Source organism: Mizuhopecten yessoensis, unplaced genomic scaffold, assembly GCF_002113885.1.
Source record: "Mizuhopecten yessoensis strain PY_sf001 unplaced genomic scaffold, ASM211388v2 scaffold4411, whole genome shotgun sequence".
Taxonomy (NCBI): Eukaryota; Metazoa; Mollusca; class Bivalvia; order Pectinida; family Pectinidae; genus Mizuhopecten; species Mizuhopecten yessoensis.
In genome coordinates this window covers 1,292,941-1,318,418 of record NW_018405533.1, presented here as the reverse complement: position 1 = coordinate 1,318,418, position 25,478 = coordinate 1,292,941, and the positions used below count along the sequence as shown (strand labels likewise).

Genomic DNA, 25,478 nt, shown 5'->3' with positions numbered 1-25,478 from the left:
TACATTTTTTTTTAGAAATAAAATGATTCCATTTACAGCTTAAGACTTAAAATAAAAGACCAAAAAGACACTATTATCGGTTCATAAATGAAACAAATCATACTACATTAAACAATACGAGAAATACAATATAAGTACGATTTATCAAAGTATATATTTAAGTTAAAATTTATTTAACAACCATGCTTAGTTGTTTACGTGTTGGTGTCATGGTGTATACAAATAATATTTCATAAAATATTGTCGAAGCTTTAATATAAGTAATAACAAAGAGGTTTACAAGCACAAACTGAATACTTGGAAACCCTGCCATGAAATATGACATAGTGAATGCTCCAGTGTCACGGTCCATCAATCACACAGCGCACCGCGACATATGCACCATAGCTAGGCATGTACGTGTGGTCAGGTTTTTACCTGGAACACAACACGTCCTCCGTGTGAAAATCGGAATCTAAATACCAGGAACACACTCTCGTGGTCACTGATGTATAAAAGGATAAATAAATTTGAATACCTAACACTCTGTAAGCATCACGCGACGGTAATAGACTGATACACATACTTAACCAGGAATCACATACACACATTGTATAGGATTTGTCTGTAATGATGTGGGCGGTTATACTTATGATTTCGGCAGTACATCTACATGGTTCTTTAGCAGGTAAGAGTGACAAATATTATGTCTGAAAATGGAATCGAAAACTTGAATAATATTAATTGAATGGTTGCATAGTTGTGTGTTCTTTTGAGTAAAAGTTATTTTAATATTGATTCATTCACCTGTAGAAACAAACGCAGATTATTCACCTATATAAACATAAGCAGATAACATTTGAGAAGTTCCTCTAGCTTGCATCCGATATACATGTACTATAGAACTAAAATTCTTGACTTAATACTGTTAAATACCCTGTATATTATAGAATAATTATCGTTTCTTCATTTCTTGTGTTTTTGGCAAATTTATGTAATTAACTTACTGACAATATTAATGATATGAAACATAAAGTGATGGTCCCTTCGATTAATATTTCAATTGTTCAACGATTTTATGATATGCTTAAACGTATTTCTTTATAGATATTTCTTATAAAGGACTAACCAGTACATGGAAAATTTTCTTAAAATAAATGTTTCCAAAAGGATATTTTTTAAATGTTTGTTTTGTTGTAATGGTGTTCTTATTTGTTTTCATCATTTTGATGTCTCCTCGGCTCCTGTTGTTGCCTTATCTTGTCAATTTGATGCTTAATTATGTTTATGTGTTCACTCTTTGGATAAAACAAATCAACTGTACTCTCTCTTAAATACATATAAATTTTCATTTTATTTACAGTTTCTGAGCCTTTTCCTATCCATGACCTTCGCTTAGGAGATATTGTAGTATAATTAGACATAAGAACACAGATGATATTTCAGTCAGATATTTGTGTCAGAATCAAATATGGAGGTGGAATGTCTGCTAATATATGTGTCAGAAAAACGGAAGGAGCCAGGACATCTGATGATATCATTTGATATACTACCGATATTGATAATAAAATTGAAGGTTATTTAAACGTGCTTTATTTTACAGACCCACGATGCCCTCCCAACATGAATGGATTCGGTGGTGTTTGTGCTTTTATGTGTGGCAGTGGAGGATGTGATTCCGGTACAGTTTTTATCTTCTGTATTCGTCATTGTTATTTGATATAAATGTAGAATTAAATTAAAACCATTAGAATGATGTACATTCACATTCACAGTTCAGTATATTCATCACTTTGCAACCGTTACACTTTGTTGAGGAAAATTACATTATTATGTGAATCACTAAGGACAGAATAAAACAGAAGTATTGATATTGCCTATAGTTATATAAGTATAACTTGTTTTATTCAACTTTACTTGTTTCACAAATAACACATTAAATTTAACAAACGTTCACTTCGTAAAGTAATTAGGCGAATTTTTGTAAAACCTGAATACCTAATTACGTTTAAGTCGAAGTTGTTACAAGAAACCCATCAATTCCAAAAAAAGAAGGTTGTTTTAATCATTTTAGTCCTTGTTGTTTACCAAGCAACGAAAAGGACGAATCACATTTTTTTTTAATTTAGTCGTAGTAGTAACCAAAACGTTTGTATCATGAAATATGTTTTATTACGTTAGTCGTAGTAATTACACTAATAGTATCTAAACGCTTTTACTCAGAAAGAAAATATGTTATTGCTGTTAGCCCCAACAGTTAACCCATCAGTTGTACGCCAATCATAGGATTATTTAGTCTCAGTAATTGTGAAACAATAATAACAAACAAAACATCCAAAAGGTTTGAGAGTACACAAAACCATTAATAATATTATGCTTTTTCAGGTAAAATATGCTGTCCAACAGCGTGCGGAGGAACTACTTGTCGTAAGTATAGAAACAATTACACAAACCAAGTGGCGGATTTAAAGTGTGTTTCTTGCTTCTGGACCCACTCAACCTAGATGTTCTTAACAAAAGTGGAAAACGTATTTTTTCCCATATGGAAACCACAATAATAAATTTCGAAGCCCCTAGAATGGTATCTGGCTCCTCTATCAAATACCTAATTTTGTGAACAGTTGTCTATGTTTTTAATTGTATTGATATTGGTACTCAACCGTTAAACCTCAATGGACGAAATGGCTATATTGTGTATCAATGTTAAGTTTGTATTTCTGCATCGACTAATAATTTCTGTAATAGTTCGTTTAACTGTTAATTGTTCTAGACTCTGCTGAAGGACTGTTAGTTTTCTAGGTTGGCTGTTACTTTGTGGCTGAATTTATTGTTGTAAGGTTTACATAAAGCAATAGTAAAAGGATGAATTATCAGTTGAAGCTAGAAGATCTGGATTAAATACTTAAAGAGTTGTAAAGAGTTGTATAGGCACCATTTGCCCCTTTTGCAGTGTTTTACATATGAATCGGGTACACTTTAGATATAACTTTGTATTATTCTGCCATTCGTAAATTTGATGAAATGATTCTTTGTTTGGTTTTCTAGATCGACAGCCCAAAATTTAGAATCAAGCTTTGTACTTCGTAATTCATTGATAAGATGATCAAAGAAAGAAGCGCTTCAGCACCAGTAATGTTTTTTGATTTTATAATTTAACTCAACAGCGTAACGCAACGCATAGTTCAACATGTGAAAAATTTGGAATTGGCTAATTTGTCGTGCTTAATAATGAATACATATTCATTTTCAAAGAAACATAAAATTCTTTGTAGCGAAAGCGAGAAATTCAGCTCCTCAATTTTTGTCTGTAAATGTGAGGTCCTTTATGCATACAAAATCCCATAGAAATTATGTAAATTAGGGTATTCAAACATTTATGTTTTTAACTTGTATTTGCATCAATAGTGTGGCTATTATAGACAAAGTTGATAAATTAACATAAAAAATATAATGTTCGTTTAATCAAATAAAACGCCCTTTTTATATTTGGACCGAATGTCAAGTCCACGTGTTGGTAATCTCATTAATTAAATAACTTCATAGATGTATGATATCTTCCTCAAAGAAAACAGTTTATTTTAAGGACCCCGTACCTGAAACTGAATTCTTGCTTTATAAACTGTTCTTTTTGGCTTACTGCTATAACTTTTATCAATTATTTCTGAAAAGAAAATCATACGTTGTGGGACCATCATGAGAAATAATGAATATCAAAATATAATTACAACAATGTTATGAATGTAAAAATAAATAACCTGGCTGGACTCAAACCCTTGCCTTAGTACTGTTATACTATCTTTCTAATCGATTAAGCTACCCGGTGATCGAAAGTCAACTGGTCCGTATGTGCTGCAGTCTTATCCAAAACGAAAGTAAAAGGAAGTTACTTTATATACAAAAACCCATAGTGTAGTGGGGGACGTGTGACGTGTAACAATTGATTAAAATGGAAGAGTTATAACACACGGCTATGAATTTTATTCAGATTTAAGTCAAAAACATATTCAGGAATATTATTATCGAAAATTTAGTGTATTCAAGCTGGTTAAGCTTTTAAGTGTAAACAATGTTGATGAATTTAATAAAACGGGATATTTTGTACATTGAAGGGTTTGTTATGATACTGTTTCATTTAAGCATGTAAACACCCCGTTATGATTCATTCTCCGTTTGCTTGTATGTATTGTACATATTTATGTTGTATTTGCAACGTATGGGCCGTAAGGCCTACGGAATACAGAACATTGAACATAGAACAAAGTTACTACACGTCGAACGTTACAGTGTAATCAAAAGTCAGGTTTTTGATGATAATGATGAGTCATTGTGAGGATTACCAAGTACTATATCTTAATTTTATTTTTTGAAACGGACGATAAAACACAATATCCTATTGTATACAGGGATTATGATTTTTGCTTAGGAACGGGTTTCAACTAGTTTGATAAATTAAGATGGATAGGGAATGCGTTCGGGCATAAATGCCCGATAACACATTTTAAAACACTCAGCGACCGACATCAAAGGAAAACACTACCATTTGTTTATTAACCTTTGCTCTCAAATCATCAGAACATCTTTTTTATTTAATTTGAGACATCACAAAAGACGATACAACTCATTTAACATACGAATAATAACTTGGATAATGTTGCACTAAACAACATCCCAGAAACATGTTTAAGATGCATATCCCTGAATGATGAGTCGGGAATTTACTATTGAAGATCTCCGTCCATCTGCGAGCAAAACACTAAATACATGTATTTCCACTGCATATACAGTAACCACCCCTTAATTTCGTTTTGGACATAACTTTAGTAGGACAGGGCCAAGATATTACTTCGTTCATTCACTTGGTAATGGTGAAAGTATATAATGATTCAAGGTACAGGATTTGAATCCTTGTCTGACCAAGTTATATTTTTATACTCAGAACACTGTGGTTTATTTGTTTATTTCATCTGATTTATATTTTTTCCCATAAAAACCCGCGAGGTATGTTTTTCTTCTAAGAAATAACTGATCAGAGCAACAAGTTGCCCATGCAAAATTATAGTTTTTGAAGGGGTACGACGCCAATGATTCTTAACTGTGGATTTCTGTTTTCTCTCCAAAACATAGTTAAACTTACCTTAGCAGTGCATATATTCAAATTTCATATAACGTTTATCACTTTATGATTATATGTTGTAGAAACTCCTCGTGCACCTCCGGCTCCGCAGCCCCTTCCCAGCCCCTGTCCTCCGGGCGTGCCCATGGCATCCTGCTCTCATCTTCCATGTGACAAAGAGAGTTGCCCGAACTACCCATACGCCAAATGTGTGTAAGTATGCCAAGTTCGTTTCAAGGTTTAGGGGTTTTATGATGTCTTGCGTATGTTTTTTCTTTCATTCTGGTTTTAACTATTCGTAATAAAACCAAGATCTTGTGTTTTTCTTGTTGTGTTGACGCCGTGTTTTTCCATAGCGCTTTACGATTTTATGTGGATAGTTTGTGTCTCTACTTTTAATTTGTTACTGTTTATAACTAACTATATGTACTTTATTACAGATAAGGTGAAACGGAATATACACCTTGCTAAATAAATAAATAAATCATTATTGGTGTTTTAACCATGGGATTCGAACCATGAAACTCAAATGCTGTCGCCCAATCCGACTGAGCTACTAAATCTGCGATAGTGTCCTGAAATAATCACTCTACATATATATAAAACGAAAGTAGGGGCGGTTACTAATGTATATCCAAAGCAGACTACAGTACAATTATCGAGCGCTTTACTTGCAGTGTGACAGGGATCCTGAAAAGTATTGTATTGCTTGTATGTAAAACTACACCTGTTAGCGCCTGATAGGACAGCTCATGCGAATTCCTCATAAATTGTATAAATTAATGTGTATACTAATTGTATTGATTGTATAAATTGTATATCTATGTACTGTAAAGCGCTTTAGAGTGGCTTATTCTAGCTAGAAAGGGCGTGATATCATATGTTGTATATTATATTTATATTATAATGAAATTTTCTAGATTTTCTTTTCTGCAATAGGTTAGGGATCCTTAATGACATTTAATGTCTCAGTGGTAATAAGAGTAAGCATTGTGGAAGTTTATGAAATGTTGTCTTATGCAGGAACAATTACTGCGGTGGTTGTAATGCAAAGTTCTACCTAAAGGGAAAAGAAGTGACGAAAACCTGTACGAAAACATCACCTATAAAGCCCCACTTACCATCGCCTTGCAAGAAAGGAGTACACATGGTGCAATGCTTCGCCAACCCTTGTGATGTACAACAGTGTCCCAGTCTGCCACATGCTGCGTGTGTGTAAGTATAATTAAGAGTTTGATTGGTGTGTGTAAGTATAGTTAATAGTTTGATTGGTGTGTGTAAGTATAGTTAAGAGTTTGATTGGTGTGTGTAAGTATAATTGATAGTTTGATTGGTGTGTGTAAGTATAATTAATAGTTTGATTGATGTGTGTAAGCATAATTAATAGTTTGATTGGTGTGTGTAAGTATAATTAATAGTTTGATTGGTGTGTGTAAGTATAGTTAATAGTTTGATTGGTGTGTGTTAGTATAGTTAAGAGTTTGATTAGTGTGTAAGCATAGTTAAGAGTTTGATTGGTGTGTGTAAGTATAGTTAAGAGTTTGATTGGTGTGTGTTAGTCGCCAATATTTTTGAAATGTAGTGATATTCAAACAATAATTCAGTAAAGAAGGTGTTAGTAACACTGTTTATCTATCTGAAACTCCATGAAACTATGAAACTATGAACAAAAAAAAAGCTTATACCGAAACCCCTGAAAATAGACCCTTTCATTTGAGACGGATGATCATCTGCTGGTCCATCGACAATACAATTCATGAAAATATGGTCATATTCATGTAATGTCAATTTCCCGAAAGAGCACAGGTGTAGTGGGAACGAATCCACAAAAACAGTTATTTTGATTTGTTTCACTATGAGAATCAATTTCGTTTCCTATGCACTTTTATTAAATCGACTAAAGGGAAAATATGTACAAAACTATGAAAACAGAATCCTATAATTGATTGAATAAGCAGTGGTAGTAGTAAAGCGTGTCATAAAAAAATATTCTTTATATTGAAATACTTTGGAATTTAAATTGATGGCAATATGCTGGTTTGTGATGTTCGATCACATCGAGCGTTTGTTTTGATTTTTATTCAGACGAAATTATTTTATATACAAATTATTTAATAGCAACAATAGGGCATGAATGTGAATTTTACGAATATTTATTAGGTTTCAATCTGATTATCTTATTAATTTAATGCATGAATTTATTCTAAATAATGATACGTATAAACAAAAATGTAGTTATGCAGTTATGCATATTGATGTATATGTATCATTTAAACGCTGTTTTAATGTTTTAGCCAATGTTACTTCGATTGCTTCCTTATTACTTTACTGGTTCCTAATGTTTTTGGTTTTGATTTTCCTCCTACAGATCTGACTACTGTGGAGGCTGCAACGCCAGGTTTTATATTAACAATGAAGAAGTAACAGGAATGTGCAGGAGCGGACGGCGTCCTATCGGTATCCGGCGCCTTTATGGTTAAACGCGACTTCCCATGCCACTGATACAGGGCAAACAACTAATATGTAGAGAACTGTTTATGGTGTCTTCTTCTCCTTTAGTTATCCAATCCTCTTTCAATCATTACGGACTGATATGTCGTGTTGAATTACATGGGATTCATGAGTGTGGTGCAAAATAGCTTTATCACAGGAGTTCAAACTAAATCAGTTTGAGAAATAGCGTTATATTTTCAAAGACCATGGTTCAAATATCGGCCTTTCTCCGCTCTTTCTACATTAAAGAACACTGCTATTGATTATATTTATTTTGTTCAAATTTATTCCTTATTGTGTTTTCTTAGCAAACTCTTAACTATACTTACATACACCAATCAAACTCTAAACTATACTTACACACACCAATCAAACTCTTAAGTATACTTACACAAACCAATCAAACTCTTAACTATTCTTACACACACCAATCAAACTATTAATTATACTTACACACACCAATCAAACACTTAACTACACTAACACACACCAATCAAACTTTAACTATACTTACGCACACGAATCAAACTCTTAACTATACTAACACACACCAATCAAACTCTTAACTATACTGACACACACCAACCAAACTCTAAACTATACTAACACACACCAATCAAACTATTAACTATACTTACACACACCAATCAAACTATTAACTTTACCTACACACATCAATCAAACTCTTAACTATACTTACACACCAATCAAACTCTTAACTATACTTACACACACCAATCAAACTCTTAACCATACTAACACACATCAATCAAACTCATAACTATACTTACACACCAATTAAATTATTAATTATACTGACACACACAAATCAAACTCTAAACTATACTAACACACACCAATCAAACTATTAATTACACTTACACACATCAATCAAACTGTTAACTATGCTTACACACTCCAATCAAACTATTAATTACACTTATACATATCAATCAAACTCTTAACTATACTTACACACACCAATCAAACTCTTAACTATACTTACACACACCAATCAAACTCTTAACTACTCTTACACACACCAATCAAACTATTAATTATACTAACACAAACCATTCAAACTCTTAACTATACTTACACACACCAATCAAACTCTTAACTCTACTAACACACACCAATCAAACTATTAACTATACTTACACACACCAATCAAACTCTTAACTATACTTACACACATCAATCAAACTCTTAACTATTCTTACACACACCAATCAAACTCTTAACTATGCTAACACACTCCAATCAAACTATTAATAATACTTACACACACCAATCAAACTATTAATTATTCTTACACACATCAATCAAACTCTTAACTATACTAACACACACCAATCAAGCTATTTACTATACTTACACAAACCAATCAAACTATTAATTATACTTACACGCATCAATCAAACTCTTAACTATACTAACACACAGCAATCAAACTATTTACTATACTAACACACACCAATCAAACTATATACTATACTTACACACACCAATCAAACTCTTAACTATACTTACACACACCAATCAAACTCTTAACTATACTTACACACACCAATCAAACTATTAACTATACTTACACACACCAATCAAACTATTAACTATACTTACACACACCAATCAAACTCTTAACTATACTTACACACACCAATCAAACTCTTAACTATACTTACACACACCAATCAAACTATTAACTATACTTACACACACCAATCAAACTATTAATTATACTTACACACATCAATCAAACTCTTAACTATACTTACACACACCAATCAAACTATTAACTATACTTACACACACCAATCAAACTATTAATTATACTTACACACATCAATCAAACTCTTAACTATACTTACACACACCAATCAAACTATTAACTTTACTTACACACACCAATCAAACTCTTAACTATACTTACACACACCAATCAACCTCTCAACTATACTAACACACACCAATCAAACTCTTAACTATTCTTACACAAACTAATCAAACTCTTAACTATACTAACACACACCAATCAAACTCTTAACTCTACTAACACACACCAATCAAACTCTTAACTAAACTTACACACACCAATCAAACTCTTAACTATACTTACACACACCAATCAAACTATTAAATATACTTACACACACCAATCAAACTATTAACTATACTTACACACACTAATGAAACTATTAAATATACTTACACACACCAATCAAAATATTAATTATGCTTACACACACGCAGCATGTGGTCGACTGGGACACTGTTGTACATAACAAGTGTTTGTGAAGCATTGCACCATGTGTACTCCTTTCTTGCAAGGCGATGGTAAGTGGGGCTTTATATGTGTTGTTTTCTTACAGGTTTTCGTCACTTCTTTTCCCTTTAGGTAGAACTTTGCATTACAACCACCGCAGTAATTGTTCCTGCATAAGACAACATTTCACATACTTCCACAATGCTTTCTCTTATTACCACTGAGACATTAAATGTCGTTAAGGATCCCTAACCTATTGCAGAAATGAAAATCTAGAAAATTTCATTATCATGTAAATATGATATACAACATATGATATCACGCCCTTTCTTGCTGGAATAAGCCACTCTAAAGCGCTTTACAGTATAGAGATATACAATTTTTACAATCAATATAATTAGTATACACATTAATTTATACAATTTATGAGGAATTCGCATGAGCTGTCCTATCAGGCGCTAACAGTTGTAGTTTTACATACAAGCAATTCAATACTTTTCAGGATCCATGTCACACTGCAAGCAAAGCGCTAGATAATTATTCTGTAGTCTGCTATGGATAAACATTAGTAACCGCCCCTACTTTCGTTTTATATATATGTAGAGTGATTATTTCAGGACACTATCGCAGATTTAGTAGCTCAGTCGGATTGGGCGACAGCATTTGAGTTTCATGGTTCGAATCCCGGTCAGGCCCAGTTATTATTATTGTTAAAACACCAAAAAAAATCGATTTATTCATTTATCTATCTATCCTCTTTTTGTTCATAAAAAGCAAGGTGTATATTCCGTTTCACCTTATCTGTAATAAAGTACATATCGTTAGTTATAAACAGTAACAAATTAAAAGTAGAGACACAAACTATTCACATAAAATCGTAAAGCGCTATGGAAAAATACGGCGTCAACATAACAAGAAAAACAAGATCTTGGTTTTTCTTGGTCGTTCTTCATTCCAGCATGCTACTGGTCATATACAATCAACCGAGCCATCGGGGTTATTCAAAAGAAATTGTTTGAAGTAAAAAAAAAAACGCCAGCTGGCCGGACGACAGACGCCGCACCACGGCATAAGCTCACTTTATGAGCTAATAAAATAATCTGACCATACCACTCTTTGGGTCAGTTGCAAGACCAGTCATGCCATCTCTTTCTATTTGTGATTTGAATGACAATTTAGAGTATATCTTACTCTCCTGATCCTGTCATGTGACTCCACTGGTCAGCTACTAGATGATCATGACCATAATACTACGTTGGTCAATTGCATGACCAAATCATCTTGTCATACAAGTATCTCTATTTGTCGGGAAGGAGACAATTGTGACCATCATACTCTATTTTTAGTTAAATTTTACATTAAGGAGCTGATGAAAACATTATCACATCAATTTGATTTGGACATCACTGAATTCGGACAGTCTGTAAGTATATAATGTGATGAAATGAGTTTAGGATCAATTTTTGTCAGAATTTATTTCTCTAGCTAAACTAAGACCATTTGTTTGTTACATGATTGTTTTTTATAGCAATATAATTCTACTGGTCAGTTAAAAACCATAACACTCTACTGGTGAATGGTAAGTTATTTATGACCATAACACTATCTATCGGTCATTATATGATCATTCTGACCGTTAATTTTTCCTATTGGTCAGTTAAAAGACCATCCTAATCATTTCATTCTCCCTAATGGCCACTAAGACGACTATTCTGACCATGGTCAGTAATAGAAGTCCATTCCAACGATATTATTCTTCCTATTGGTCAGGTACCTTTATTTTCTCTACTGGGTCCCATTCCTCTACCCTGAGTAGGGCAAGTTCTTTTGCTTATACAATGTTGAATACTCGAAGATTAGGATTTTATAGATTCACATACATTTCTCCTCTGCCCAAAAGTAGCTTACACTTGCCTTTATAACTGACAGAGTCCACTAGGTCAAAGGATTCTCCAGAAGAAATGTGTTACAAATTCCTCCATCCCTACTCAAGAAATCAGTCTTTTAAGATTTTCCTGTATTTCCCCTCTGCCCCCAAGAAGGCCACACCCTGCCCATATTCATTGACAGAATCCGAGAACAATTGACTCAGTGGTAAAAACCAACCTATTGGGCCCCGCCCTTCTGCACCCAGAGAGGCCATATCCTCCGTTTTTACGAAATAAGGTCTCCTTAGAAGAACTGCCCAAGGATGATCTCGGCCTAATTTGGATATAATCCCTCCAATATTACAAAAGAAGAAGGAATTTGAAGATTTAAACCCCAAATTTCCCTATTGGGCTCCGCCCCTCTGCAACTCGATGGGCCACATCCTCTATTTATACAAATTGAGTCTCCTTTTCCGCAGGATGCTCCTTGCCAAATTTAGTTGTCGAAATTCATAAAGCTGTTCAGGACAAGTTAAATTTTAACGGAAAAGTTGACGGACGGATGGACAACGGACGACAGACAATGGACAACGGATGACAGACGCTGCAGTATGGCAAAAGCTCACAATGGTCCTTGTACCAGGTGAGCTAAAAGCGATAAAATTATATGTCACATGTGCAATTGTTATCATCATTGTGGACCTCATTCCAGTGTTACATCATCGAACCAATAAAACACCAGGTAAATGTGTTCATGTACGTCATTAATGTGACCAGGTAGATTAACAGGTAACAGGTATATATCTGTATCTAAACTCAAACTGTACATTGGATGGGGGCGTTTCACCTGATAAGTTGTGAGAACTGCTCTGACATTGACTACAAAAAGCCTACAGATCTACTTATACATTTTAGTAAATATTTGCTTACCTTCAAGATAAACAGTCTACAAAACAGGCAAGTGTACATTTTTCCTCTGTAAAACTTGTTTTAATGTGAATTGCAGATCTTTACACTTAAGTAAAGATTATGGAGTTGTAAGGATAAAGAAAAGGGTACTGTTAGCATATACCATTTTGGAGGAGGATACATGTAATGTTAGTACTGGTAAAGTGATACCTTGGAGGAGGATACATTTATTGTAAATACTAGTATTGTGATACTTTGGAGGATAATACAGGTATTGTAAGTTCTGTTAATGTGATACTTTGGAGGAGGATACATGTGTTGTAAGTACTGGTATTGTGATACTTTGGAGGAGGGTACATGTAATGTAAGTACTGGTATTGTGATACTTTGGAGGAGGGTACATGTAATGTAAGTACTGGTATTGTGATACTTTGGAGGAGGATACATGTATTGTAAGTACTGGTATGTGATACTTTGGAGGGGAATATGTGTATGTGAGTACTGGTATATAGTGATACTTTTGAGGGGGAAACATGTATGTGAGTACTGGTATAGTGATACTTTGGAGGGGATACATGTATGTGAGTACTGGTATATAGTGATACTTTGGAGGGGGAAACATGTATGTGAGTACTAGTATTGTGATACTTTGGAGGAGGAAACATGTATTGTAAGTACTGGTAATGTGATACTTTGGCAAAATCATTACCCTCGGCTTTTTGGTTAATCACACGAAGTTGCTTAAAAGTTTGTTTTAGATAATTGACCCTGTGGCCCTGGAATCTAGTCAAGGTCGTTGATTTAAATACTTTTTGTAGCCCTTAATTTATCCCAGCATATTCCTTGCAAATTATATTCATTTTGGGCCTTTTGGTATTCAGCAGAAGTCGTTTAAAGGTGTAAATCTTATATGACCCCAGTGATCTTGAGTATAGGTCAAGGTCATTCATTTGAGCAAACTCGGTAGCCCTTTATGCCAGCATGCTACTAACCAAATATCCTCACTGTTGACCTTTCGGTTATTCATTAGAAGTTGTCTAAAAGTTTATTAAGCCAATTGACCCCTGTGAACTTGCCTTTAAGTCAAGGTCATTCATTTGATCAAACTTGATAGCACTTTATGCCAGCATTTAAATGGCCAAATATCATCCTTGGTCTTTTGGTTACTATGAAGAGTCGTTTAAAGGTTTTAAACAGAGTGGACCCCTGTGACCTTGAATATAGGTTGAGGTCATTGACTTGAAAAAACTTGGAAGCCCTTCATTCCGGCATATTACTGGCTAAATATTATCATCCTTGCTCCTCTGTGGTTATTCAGTAGAAATTGTTCAAAATATTTAACATATTTGACCCATGTGACCTTGAAATAGGCAAAGGGTTTCATTTGAACAAAGTTGGTAGTTCTTCATTCCAGCATGCTTCTGGTCGAATACAATCAACCTAGTCATCTTGGTTATTCTGACGAAGTTGTTTAAAGTAAACAAATGACGCCAGCAGACCGGACGACAGACGTCGCATCACGGCATAAGCTCACTTTATGAGCTTGAAAGTAATCTGGCCATACCACTCTTTTGGTCAGTTGCAAGACCATTCATGCCATCTCTTTCTATTTGTGATTTGAATGACAATTTAGAGTATGTCTTACTCTCTTGATCCTGCCCTGTGACTCCACTGGTCAGTAACTAGATGATCATGACCATAATACTCCTTTGGTCATTTACATGACCAAATCATCTTGTCATACAAGTATCTCTATTTGTCGGGAAGGAAACAATTGTAACTATCATACTCTATATTTAGTTAACTTTTATATGAAGGAGCTGATAAAAAAATCATCACATCAATTTGGTTTGGACATCACTGAATTTGGACAGTCTGTAAGTACATAATGTGCTGAAATGAGTTTAGAATCAATGTATGTCGGAATTCATTTCTCTAGCTAAACTAAGATAATTGGTTTGTTACAAGATTGGTTTTATAGCAATAGAATTCTGCTGGTCAGTTATAAACCATAACACTCTACTGGTGAATGGTAAGTCTACTCTGACCATAACACTAGCTATCTATCGGTCAGTTAGATGACCATTCTGACCATATATTATCCCTATTGGTCAGTTAGACGACCATTCTAATCATTTCATTCTCCCTAATGGTCACTAAGACGACCATTCTCTGACCATGGTCAGTAAAAGAAGCCCATTCCAACGATACTATTCTTCCTTTTGGTCAGTTAAAAGACCATTTTAAATATTTTCCTATATTTTCTCTACTGGGTCCCATTCCTCTCCCCGAGTTGGGCAATTTTCTCTGCTTATACAATGTTGAATACTCGAAGAGTAGGATTTTATAGATTTACATATATTTCTCCTCTGCCCAAACGCAGTTTACACCTGCCTTTATAACTGACAAAGGATTCTCCAGTGTTAAAAATCCCTCTATCCCTACTCAAGAAACACGTCTTTTAAGATTTTCTTGTATTTCAATTTGGATTTGTGGAAGGGATCGAGGTCCACATAACTCCAGCTTCTTAAAACCATGGATGACTGGACGAAAATCATTGATGCATCGGGTTGTATATCGAAGTAGTGTATATGGAGTTTATGAAAGCTTTTGACACTTTTCCGCACATAAGGTTAACCAGCAAACTGAATTCCTGGATTGTCAGTAAAAATTGTAAGCTGAATAATAGCCGCTTTGGCTCAAAGATGGCAGCAAGTTGCTGTAAATGGTCACACTTCTTAATAGAACGAAGTCTCTAAAATAGCAGAAAACCACAAGTACTGTGACCATCATTTGTTGTTCTATGCAGAAATGAGCTACCAGATATTGTTAATTCGAACGCCCTACTGTTTGCCGATGATACTATTTTTTGTTATCTATATACTACTTTATACCACCTACCGATAGGATGATAAATTCATAATCATTGGTTGTCAGTATGAGAAGAAGTTGAGAACGACTTGAGAACAACTTGAGAACGGATGTTCCGATTCCTTAGTACTTGGGAACGAATTTTCCCAAAAAAAGAACCTCTGCTCGCGCCAGATGACGTCCGAACAAAAGTGATTCGCGTAAGAAAATAGTCCGTCATAAACATATAAATACAGAGTTACGGAAAAATATTGTGAGAATAACAACACCATTTCGGGTGTTGATGTGTATACAGAAAAGACAGTAAATATAGGATTGTTTTAAAAATATTTTTTAAGAAGTTTTGAGGTTCATTGTATTCCTCCGCGGAAAACTTCAATTTGTTTACGTTTGTCACAGGCGATCGTTGACCACTTGGCTTAGAATTCATTTGGAAAACATGGTGTTTAGTTGAGTTTTTAGCTCACCTGCCCGAATGGCAAGTGAGCTTATGCCGTGGTGCGGCGTCCGTCGTCCGGACGGACGAACCGGCGTGAGGCCTAGGGTGATGATAATTGGCCAGGAGCAAACTGGGATGAAAGGCTACCAGGTTTGTTCAAATAAATGACCTTCACCTATATTCAAATTCACAGGAGTCATATATGTGGGGAAAACACTGTAAACAACTTCTTCTGAATAACCAAAACGACCTAGGTGATGATCTTTGGCCAGTAGCATGCTGGGATGAAGGGCTACCATTTTATTTTCAAATAAGTGACCTTGACTTATAATCAACGTCACATGGGTCAAATATGTTTAAAACCTTTACCACAACTTTTTCTGAATAACCTAGAGGCCTTGGGTGATGATATTTGGCCAGAAACATACCTGTATGAAGGACTACCAAGCTTGTTCAAATAAATGCCCTTGACTTATATTCAAGTTCAAAGGGGTCAAATATGTTAAAACGTTTAATACAACTTCTGATTAACCAAAGGGCCTAGGATGAGGATATTTGGCCAGTAGCTTGGTGGAATAAGGGATTACTGAGTTTGTCCAAATGAATGATCTTTGTCCATTTTCAAGGTCACAGGGGTCAAATAAGTTAAAATCTTTCGCAACTTCTTTTGGATAACCTAGAGGCCTAGGGTGATGATATTAGGCCAGTAACATTCTGGAATAAAGAGATACATGTACCAAGTTTGCTAAAACAATGACCTTGACTTAAATTCAAGGTCATATGGGCAAATATGATAAAATCTTTTAACGACTTCTGATGAATAACCAAGAGGCCTTGGATGATGATATTTGGCCAGTAACGTGCTGGGATGAATGGCTACCAAAACGGTTGTTCAAATGAATGCCCTTGAATTATGTTCAATTTCATAGGGTTCAGATATGTTGAAAACTGTTAACGACTTCTATATAACCAAAAGGACATTTGTAAGGTTACAGAGGTCACAAATATATTGAAATCTTTAAACAACTTCTGAATAATATAAAGGTCCAGGGTAAAGATAATTGGCAAGAGGCATGCTGGAATAAAAGACTATAAAGTCTGTTCAACTTAATGTCCTTGTTTGACTTTCAAGGTCACATGTGTCACATGTTTAAATCTTTTAATAGATTCTTTTGAATCAAACACTGGTATTTAGCCTATAGTTGTATTTTAGTCCACTTTTAGGACTACAAGTGTAAGATTAATACCAGGTTAGCGCTTCAGGCTCATTGGTCCTCTTGTTATAAATCATTACTGTGAAATAGCTAGCGGTGGCCGGTAGAGGACATGCGTTGCTTTAACAATATTCAGTATGCTTGTTGATATTGTTTTCCACAGGTGTTCCGATATGAAACAAATCTTTCAAAGTATTTTTAGATAACTTCAAACACTATATCGAAATACATGTATACCTTTTCTGTATTTGTAGGTTAAGTAAATATGCCGAGATCATATGTAAACAATGCATCCAACCGAAGTATGGGAAGGGTCGGAATGCCAGTCGGGAGCATGCCTGTTTCAGGGAGGTCATCCGGGTCTTCCGCTAGTGGTGGCGGAGCAAGTTTCGGAGGATCCAGTTCCGGGAGCTATGGAGGATCGTCAACAAAGGCCTACGTAGACAATTCGTACAACCGTAGCGTTGGAAGAGTGGGAATGGATCATGGAACAGCGGTGATGTCAAAATCCTCCTCCTCTTCAACATCGCAAAGCTCTTCTCCTAAAACATACGTGGATAATGCGTACAACCGGAACCTAGGAAGGGTGGGAATGGATCATGGAACAGCGGTGATGTCAAAATCCCCCTCCTCTTCAACATCGCAAAGCTCTTCTCCCAAAACATACGTTGATAATGCCCAAAACAGGAGAGAAGGTAGGGTGGGAAAGAAGCATGGCACAGCGGTGATTTCAAAGAGTTCTTCACAGTCACCTGGTGCCAAAGTATATGTTGATAACCCCTTTAACCGGCGCGAAGGGCGTGTTGGCATGCCGCTCGGATCCATGCCTGTGTCACGAAGGTCCGGTTCTAAGAAGGAACCAGCAAAGGAACCATCAAAGGAACCATCAAAGGAATCACCAAAGAAACCACCAGAGAAACCAAAAAAGAAACAGAAGGAAAGCAGCATGACATGTTTGATTAATGACTTGATAGATGACTGTTATGATAGACCAGTAAGTATATCGCAGTATCCGTTTCTGATACAGATAATTTGCTTAATGTTACAGGTGTATATGACATGCGTCCAATTAGGGGATAATCCTACAGTATTTTGACATTTGCGAGGGTATATCGTGATTATTCTGTCGCAAATTGAGTTTTACTGGCGACGTGGAGCAGAGCCAGTAAAACAGATGTTCGTGACAGTATAATCACAATATGCCACCGCAAATTGCAAAATACAGAAGGGTTCTCCCCATTCTAATTCATTTTAAACTACAAACACCGAACGAAATGACGATATTTTTGAGTTATTTCTTCAAATTTTTGGTCTCTCCAGTCAGGCGGAATTACATTGACCTTTCAGAATCACGATAGTGTTCGCGGCCTCATGAATAATCAATTTCATGCCGTGTTACATCTCAAATATTTAGAATTTCCAATAGAAATTGACACAACAAACCCGGAAACTACTGAAGGATAGTCCAATGATTTAAAAAAAAAACTAGATATAACACTAACACAAATCACAGGAATTAGGTAGATAGTAGCAATAAAAACAAGGGAAAACCAAAACGCTTATTAGAACTTCTTATCGATAAAACTGGGGAAAATATGTTCAAGCGAGAGATTTACATGGATACCGTCTATATCTTGGATTCGAGATAATCCCTTTAAACAGTTGCATAAATACTTCGAGAAAATCCCTCTAAATATTGTATACTAATGTTTTAAGATAATTATCTTCGATCCCTTAAATTGATGTTTGCATCATTTATTATAATGTAAGTGAATTTGTAAATGTTAAGGTAAATTATTATATAATGCTTGCCGTACCTTTAAGATCTGTATTTCATTCGTCTTTCAGGAAGAAGATATTAACCTAGGACATCTACAAGAAAATTCTCCGTTCGCCGAGGAAGCTAGTGAGCAGGCAGTGGACCTCATCAACCGTATGGAGCAGGTCCAGTTATTGCAACAGGAATCACAAAATAGCAAAGAACCTTTGACGTCATTTGATCTTCTTAAAAGTTATCGCGGAGAAAGAATCGAATTTGATGAGCTGGATATGAGAAAAAAAATTGGCCATGGAGGATTCGGAGACATCTATTGCGCTAGATGGAAGGGTACTGTAGTGGCTGTTAAGAAACTGCGGGTCCAGAGAGTATCGAAGAAACGATTACAAGAGTTTACTTCGGAAGTGCAAGTCTTCTGTGCACTCGACCATCCTAATATCGTCAAGTTCATTGGAGCCTGTTGTGAGACCCCGAGCATCGCTATCGTCATGGAGTTCATGGAAAGCTGTCTGTTTCAAATACTTCACATTTCTGCAGATTCGGATACCATCCTTACAGAAGACAGCAAGCTGAGCATCATTATTCAGATATCCCGTGGACTAGCATACTTGCACGAGAAAAACATCGCTCATTGTGACATCAAGTCCCAGAACGTATTGATGGATTCCAGGGAGGGTGGTTACGTGGCGAAGATTACTGACTTCGGGCTTAGCATGATGAGAAATAGTTCCGATACGTCGTCAACAACGCATGATCAGGTAAGAGTTGCACAACTTGACAAATATGTGTTTACAGTAGATACAGTAGTTAAAAGATATACTTTGACTGTTTACAAGAGCAGATCAGTTATGGAATGTAGTTATATATATCCTACATTTTCCCTTAAGGATCTGCAATTGTGAAAAATCAAATATTTCTTCTTTGTTGGAGCAATACCTGTTTTTAAAGTAGGGGAATATGATACAAAGATGATATTATGTGCGTGCTACACAGGACATTTCACGAAGAGTGCCAACTTGGGAGACAACTCAATATGTCGTGTAACTATGATGTTACCGTTACTGGAATTCTTGAATTGATATTATTTATATACAGAAAGAGGTCGAGTTGTCTTCCTTTTTACATTCTCCTTGTAACCTTGTAAATACCCACATGTGTGCAGTTTATCTTGTTCAATTACAAATATGTATTACGAGCATCAGACAGTAAATAAGGATATATAAATGTGGTGTGTTCATTTCATTTAAACTGTTATGACTCTTATAAAGACCCGTGTTGTGGTTTAATTGACAAAGGGTATATTATCATCCATGAAATGGGACATTTCGCATTTACTTAAATTGGTGTTTTGATTAAAACATTTATTGCCTTTTTTATAGAGATAAGATATAACAATATGCAATAACACGTGTCATTGTTGAACGTTTCCTGTGTTTTTAAATGTTGACTTCTTTACAATTGCCATAAGTTGAATCTTTGTTATTCAACAGGTGCGGAACATCGGAACCCCTCGTTATTCTGCCCCTGAAGTACTGCGCGGGGAACTGTTAGACCGGGCTGCTATGATGAGAGCCGATGTTTACTCTCTTGGTGTTGTGGTGTTCGAGATCATCTCCGAAGATGAACCATTTGATTCCCTAAATGCCAAACAAATAGAACGTTATGTAGGAAATGGAGAGGAAAGACCTGTGTTTGGATCTGACACAGATGAAAATGTTGAGGAAAACGTCAAAACATGTTGGAGCCGGGATCCGTCCCTCCGACCTTCTGCACCAAGTTTTCGTGACTCTGTTGAAAAGTGGGAGTCTCTCTTTATGTGACACTTAGACCAGCATTGACATTTTCTCTTGAAAGTCTTCCTTTCAAACATGACATTTACTCACAGTAAAAAAAAATAATGTGCGAGGCGAACCAGTTTACTTTATCATATACATGTAATGATATTATTATGTGTCAATTTTCTGTTTAATCTTATTGCATCTTGTATATCGAAAAGCATATACCCGTATGTACATATAATTTAAGCACCTTCAATACCATATCAAAGATATCAGAATAGTATAGCCTTAATAGGTAAATATATACTTAATTATCATAACATACATTATATATGGATTTTGACGATAGTTCTGGAGTAGTCAGCGGGTGTCAGCTAGGTTTTTCATTTCTTTACCCATAGAGGATTTAAAATATGATATAGGAAATAGTAAGCTTGGAACACGTTTAAGCTTTAGAGAATGAAAATATTCGACCATCATTCCAATTTTTTTTCAAACATTTCAATTTCACCTCTCCCTTGGTATATTACCTTGACAAGCTCATGTATATTAAATTAAAACAATCAGTAATTCTAGGATTTCTTTTCTTTATGGGATAAAGGAGGTGAAGAATTTTGTGTGATTCATGATGATATTAGTCGGAATAGATTTTTGAAATTCAAAAGTATATCTTCTTTTATTTCAAATGTTTTAGGTGTATCCATCTACGTATGTCTGTCAGAAGTTCTTTGTTATTCTATACTTGTAAGCAAGAGGTTCTATAATGTCTTTGCTTTCTTGACATAGATTATATACATCACATTGTTTGATTCTAAAAAAAAATCAAATAATGATAAAGTTGAAGTTATATTTGGGGGGGTTTCCTCTTTTTCTTCAAATTTTTACATTTGTATACAATACAGTTACAATATATACATAGCATGACATAACACAAACATATATATAAAGACACACACACTCATTCATTATCATACAAACACCAATACAATTATCAGAAAGGACAGTTAGGATTGTTGAACATTTGTATTACATTTTGAATTTGTAAGCTATCTGTCAGTGTGAGCGTAATCAATATTTACATTTACTCAATATAAAAATGATATTCATAAATTGATAAGTTTCTAAAGGTTAATCAGTCGTAATTTCAGGTTTGGGTGTTTCAAAAAAGGTTTTGCCATTTGGCCCATTCTCTTTGAAACTGGTTTAAGTATCTTTCTCCCTTACTTCTGGCAATGTATTTTTGAGTTGTATATGTATCTTTTAGTTTATTTTTCAGGGCAATAATGCAGAGTTCGTTCTTGAGGCACCTTGATTTGTAAATATATTGTTTTATTGTAAAGATGATCATATTATCCACTTTTCTGTTTATTCCATTCTGACTATGTGTACCAAAAACAAAAGATTTCTTATTAAATTCAAATGGATTGAACAGAGAATTCAACAAATTTTCTAGGTTTACAAGTAAAATTTGAACTTTTTCACAGTTCCATAGCGTATGCTCTATTGTTTCAATTTCTGTTTTACAAATGTTACAATAAGGACTGTCTACTAACCCAACTTTAATTAAATACGAATTTGTTGTTAGAATATGGTGATTAACCCAAAACTGGAACCATTGCAATTTTGTATTTTTTGTTATAGAAGTTTAAAATCATTTTCCAATCACCTTCATCAATTAAAATTGTTCATCCCATTTTTTTGTTCCACTTGCAATTATACTAGCGGAAAAAAGAAACTGTGCATGCCTAAAATGTGTTATAAAAATAAATGTGTATGACGTAGAACAACAAGGTTTTCAGGGACCATTTATGTGTTATTTATGAACAATTGCATTCCATTTTCTACGCTAAAGAATCAATAAGTTTCGCTCAGTAGTGACGTTAACACAGCCGGGGTCATTACTGAGTTCACAAAGTTAATACCCCGTATGTCCACCGTTTGCCTTAATGCAAGCCTTGAAACGTCGACGCATGGAGCCTATCAGACGGTTCAAAAATGCTTCTGGGATGGCATTCCAGATCTGTACCAACGCTGTAGGCAAATCAGCCAACGTCACCGGTTGATTACGTAATGCCCGTAATCTGCACTTCATTTCGTCTCAGACGTGTTCAATGGGCGACAGATCGGGAGAAGCCGAATATGGTTGGCCTGTTGACGTGACATCACAGGTGGACGTCCCGCACGAGGTCGATCGCCGACGTGGCCAAACTGTTGATGTCGTCTCCACACATCCCGGATTGTGTTTCGATGGACACGAAAACGTGTAGAACGGCTTGGCACATACCAGCTTGAAGCATACCAATAATCAGGAGGCGGTCATTTTCATTGAGCCTAGGCATAGCATTAAACACGTTATAATGCTGTTTTTACTGTTCACTGGCTCAACAGAGTGACCAAACAGTTAAAAAATAAACTTTCATTGTCGAATTGGATGGCTGAACGAGAAAAACATGCAAATTGGTCAACGCCTATAGAGAGAAAACTGCACGGGAAAAACTGTCAATGACACACGGATAGTGTGTATGTGTCATACTCGGGCATATGTGTGAATTTTCATGTATATACAGTTGGTTATACATGTTCTATTACAATTCTCCGCATGCACAGTTTCTTTTGTCATTGTTAATAGTATATATCATCTTTACTAAGCACATTATAAAAATCTTTTGTACCTTTCTGTTTCTTAGCAAATATTTGTAATTTTCTTGGAATAAAAGGATAGTCTATTTTTGGATGGGTCAAGTTACACCGACTGCAAAGCTCCTTTATAGCTGTAACAATGCCGTGATATTGTAAGAAATTTGTTCTAATATATTAATATATAATATATATGTAATATATTTCTCTTAACTCAAAAAACCCCGTAGAAGTTGTTGTTATCCTTTTTTAAGTCATTAACTTCTTCAACTCCCTTCCCAAACCAATCCTTATAAAAAACACTGTTATTATCTATTTTGATTTATTCGCTAAACAATATAGGCATGTCAGAGATCTGTTTTGAATCTGTATATTATTTTCCTCAGGAATAGTAAGATTTTTCCATGCAAGAAAGACATCTGTCCAGAAAAGATTTTTACAGTTATTATGACAAAAGGAAATATAGTCCGATCCACAGTTTACAAGAAGGTTTTTATCAATAGTTGAATTAAAAATAATTTGCCATGCTCCTGGTGTTGAGAGTAATCTTCTAATCCAAGTTAGTTTTAATGAGTCTATAAATGATTTAATATGAACTTTTTTAAGACCACCATCAGAAAAGTTTTTAATAATTACATCTCTTTTAATTTTATCAATCTTACTATTCCAGAGTAAGGTTAGATATTTCTGTATTTATCTTCTTGAGAAATGTATTATCAGGATAAAGCGTTATATAAGTGATTAAATTGAGAAATTAGGATAGACTTTATTATATTTATTCTCCCTATTGGTGTAAGAATTCTCCTACCCCAAGTCTTCATCAAAGCTTTAAGTTTTATTAGTTTTTTATCAAAATTCATTTTTTTAATACGACGTAGATCAACATGAAAACCAATACCCGGAAGTGTAAACCTTGTATGCCCCGAATGTAAATTCCATTCATTAGCCATAACCTAATCACTATTTTTTTACTCCCTCACCAAACTACTTCGGTTTTTGCCAAATTCCTTTTTAATCCGGATATTTTTTCAAAGTATTTTAATTCTTTTATAGAATCTTTAAGTGATGTTTCTGATCCGTCCAGAATTAAAGATGTGTCGTCTGCATATTGTGAAAGTAAAATAGGTTGTTAAGCTTCAAGAACTTTTAAGCTTTTGATATTCTTGTTATTTCTTATTTTGATTGACAAAATTTCTGAACAGAGGATAAAAATATAAGGTGATATCGGATAACCTTGTCGGCAACCCCTTTTTATATCAAAGAACTTTGACAGATCCACCCCCAACCCCCCCCACCACCACCNCCTGCTATTGTTCCAGAAGCTATTTTATATACTATATTTAAAAGAGAAATAGGTCTCCAGTTTTGTAGGAATTGACGTGGCTTATCTCCCTTTGGTAAACAAGTAATTATGCCATGTTTTGGAGTTACAGATAATTCACCTTTTTTATAACTATTGTAAATAGATCTTACTACAAAAATACCTTACTGTTTCCAAAAACACTTAAAAAATTCGACTGTGAATCCATCTGAGCCAGGACTTTTATTATTTTTCATATTATAAAGAGTTTTTGATGCCTCAGTTATAGAGATAGGACCTTCTTAGTTTTCAGATTCTGTAACATTTAACTTTGGAATATCAATATTTTCAAATAGATTGTCTAAGTTAACATCCTCTATAGTATCATAATTATTATACAGTTTTTTATAGAAAACAAAAACGTTCAGAATGTCTACTTATCAGAAATCAAAGTGCCATTTTCTTTTACTATTCTTGGTATAATTTTGGACGTAAAATTTCTGTTTTCTAAATGAAAAAAAAAAAGTTGTTTTTTCTCCTTCTTCTATCCATTTTGCTTTAGACCTGATTATGCTTCCTTTTAGTTTATGGAGTCGAATACTTTCTAGTTCTCTTTTCTTCCTTCTAACTTTTCCTAATCTATTCTTTCTGAATCTTCAATATTCTTTATCTCATCTCTCATCTTTAAGATTATTTTCTCGAATGATTTGTTGTTTTTTCCTGTCTCGAAAAACAGCTGTTTATTAATTATAAATTGGATATCTGTATCAGGAATGAGATTAATGCTATCAATTTGGTACACTGGAATAGCATATTGTTCTTTAATTTCCT

General features: G+C 34.7%; 2 protein-coding genes across 4 annotated transcripts in view; both read left to right on the top strand.

Annotated features, from left to right (window-relative positions):
• The window catches only part of LOC110448989 (serine/threonine-protein kinase HT1-like), a 41,441-nt gene extending 19,875 nt beyond the window's left edge, over positions 1-21,566 (top strand). The window contains exons 1-4 of one of the 3 annotated variants that reach the window (XM_021495558.1): positions 12,250-12,365; positions 17,410-18,149; positions 19,004-19,690; positions 20,423-21,566. In XM_021495558.1, coding sequence (XP_021351233.1) covers positions 17,421-18,149; positions 19,004-19,690; positions 20,423-20,752 — 1,746 coding nt within the window. In that variant the 5' untranslated portion in view covers positions 12,250-12,365; positions 17,410-17,420 and the 3' untranslated portion in view covers positions 20,753-21,566. Of the gene's footprint in view, positions 1-12,249; positions 12,366-12,555; positions 12,680-17,409; positions 18,150-19,003; positions 19,691-20,422 lie in introns of those variants that run through there. The other 2 variants (XM_021495556.1, XM_021495557.1) reach the window with 2 other exon arrangements.
• LOC110448994 (kielin/chordin-like protein) lies at positions 512-7,853 on the top strand. The gene is made up of 6 exons (XM_021495565.1): positions 512-667; positions 1,583-1,660; positions 2,365-2,406; positions 5,176-5,305; positions 6,116-6,307; positions 7,461-7,853. The coding sequence occupies exons 1-6, from the start codon at positions 610-612 to the stop codon at positions 7,570-7,572; spliced, it is 612 nt and encodes a 203-aa protein (XP_021351240.1). The 5' UTR covers positions 512-609; the 3' UTR covers positions 7,573-7,853.
• Positions 21,567-25,478: the final 3,912 nt, after the last annotated feature.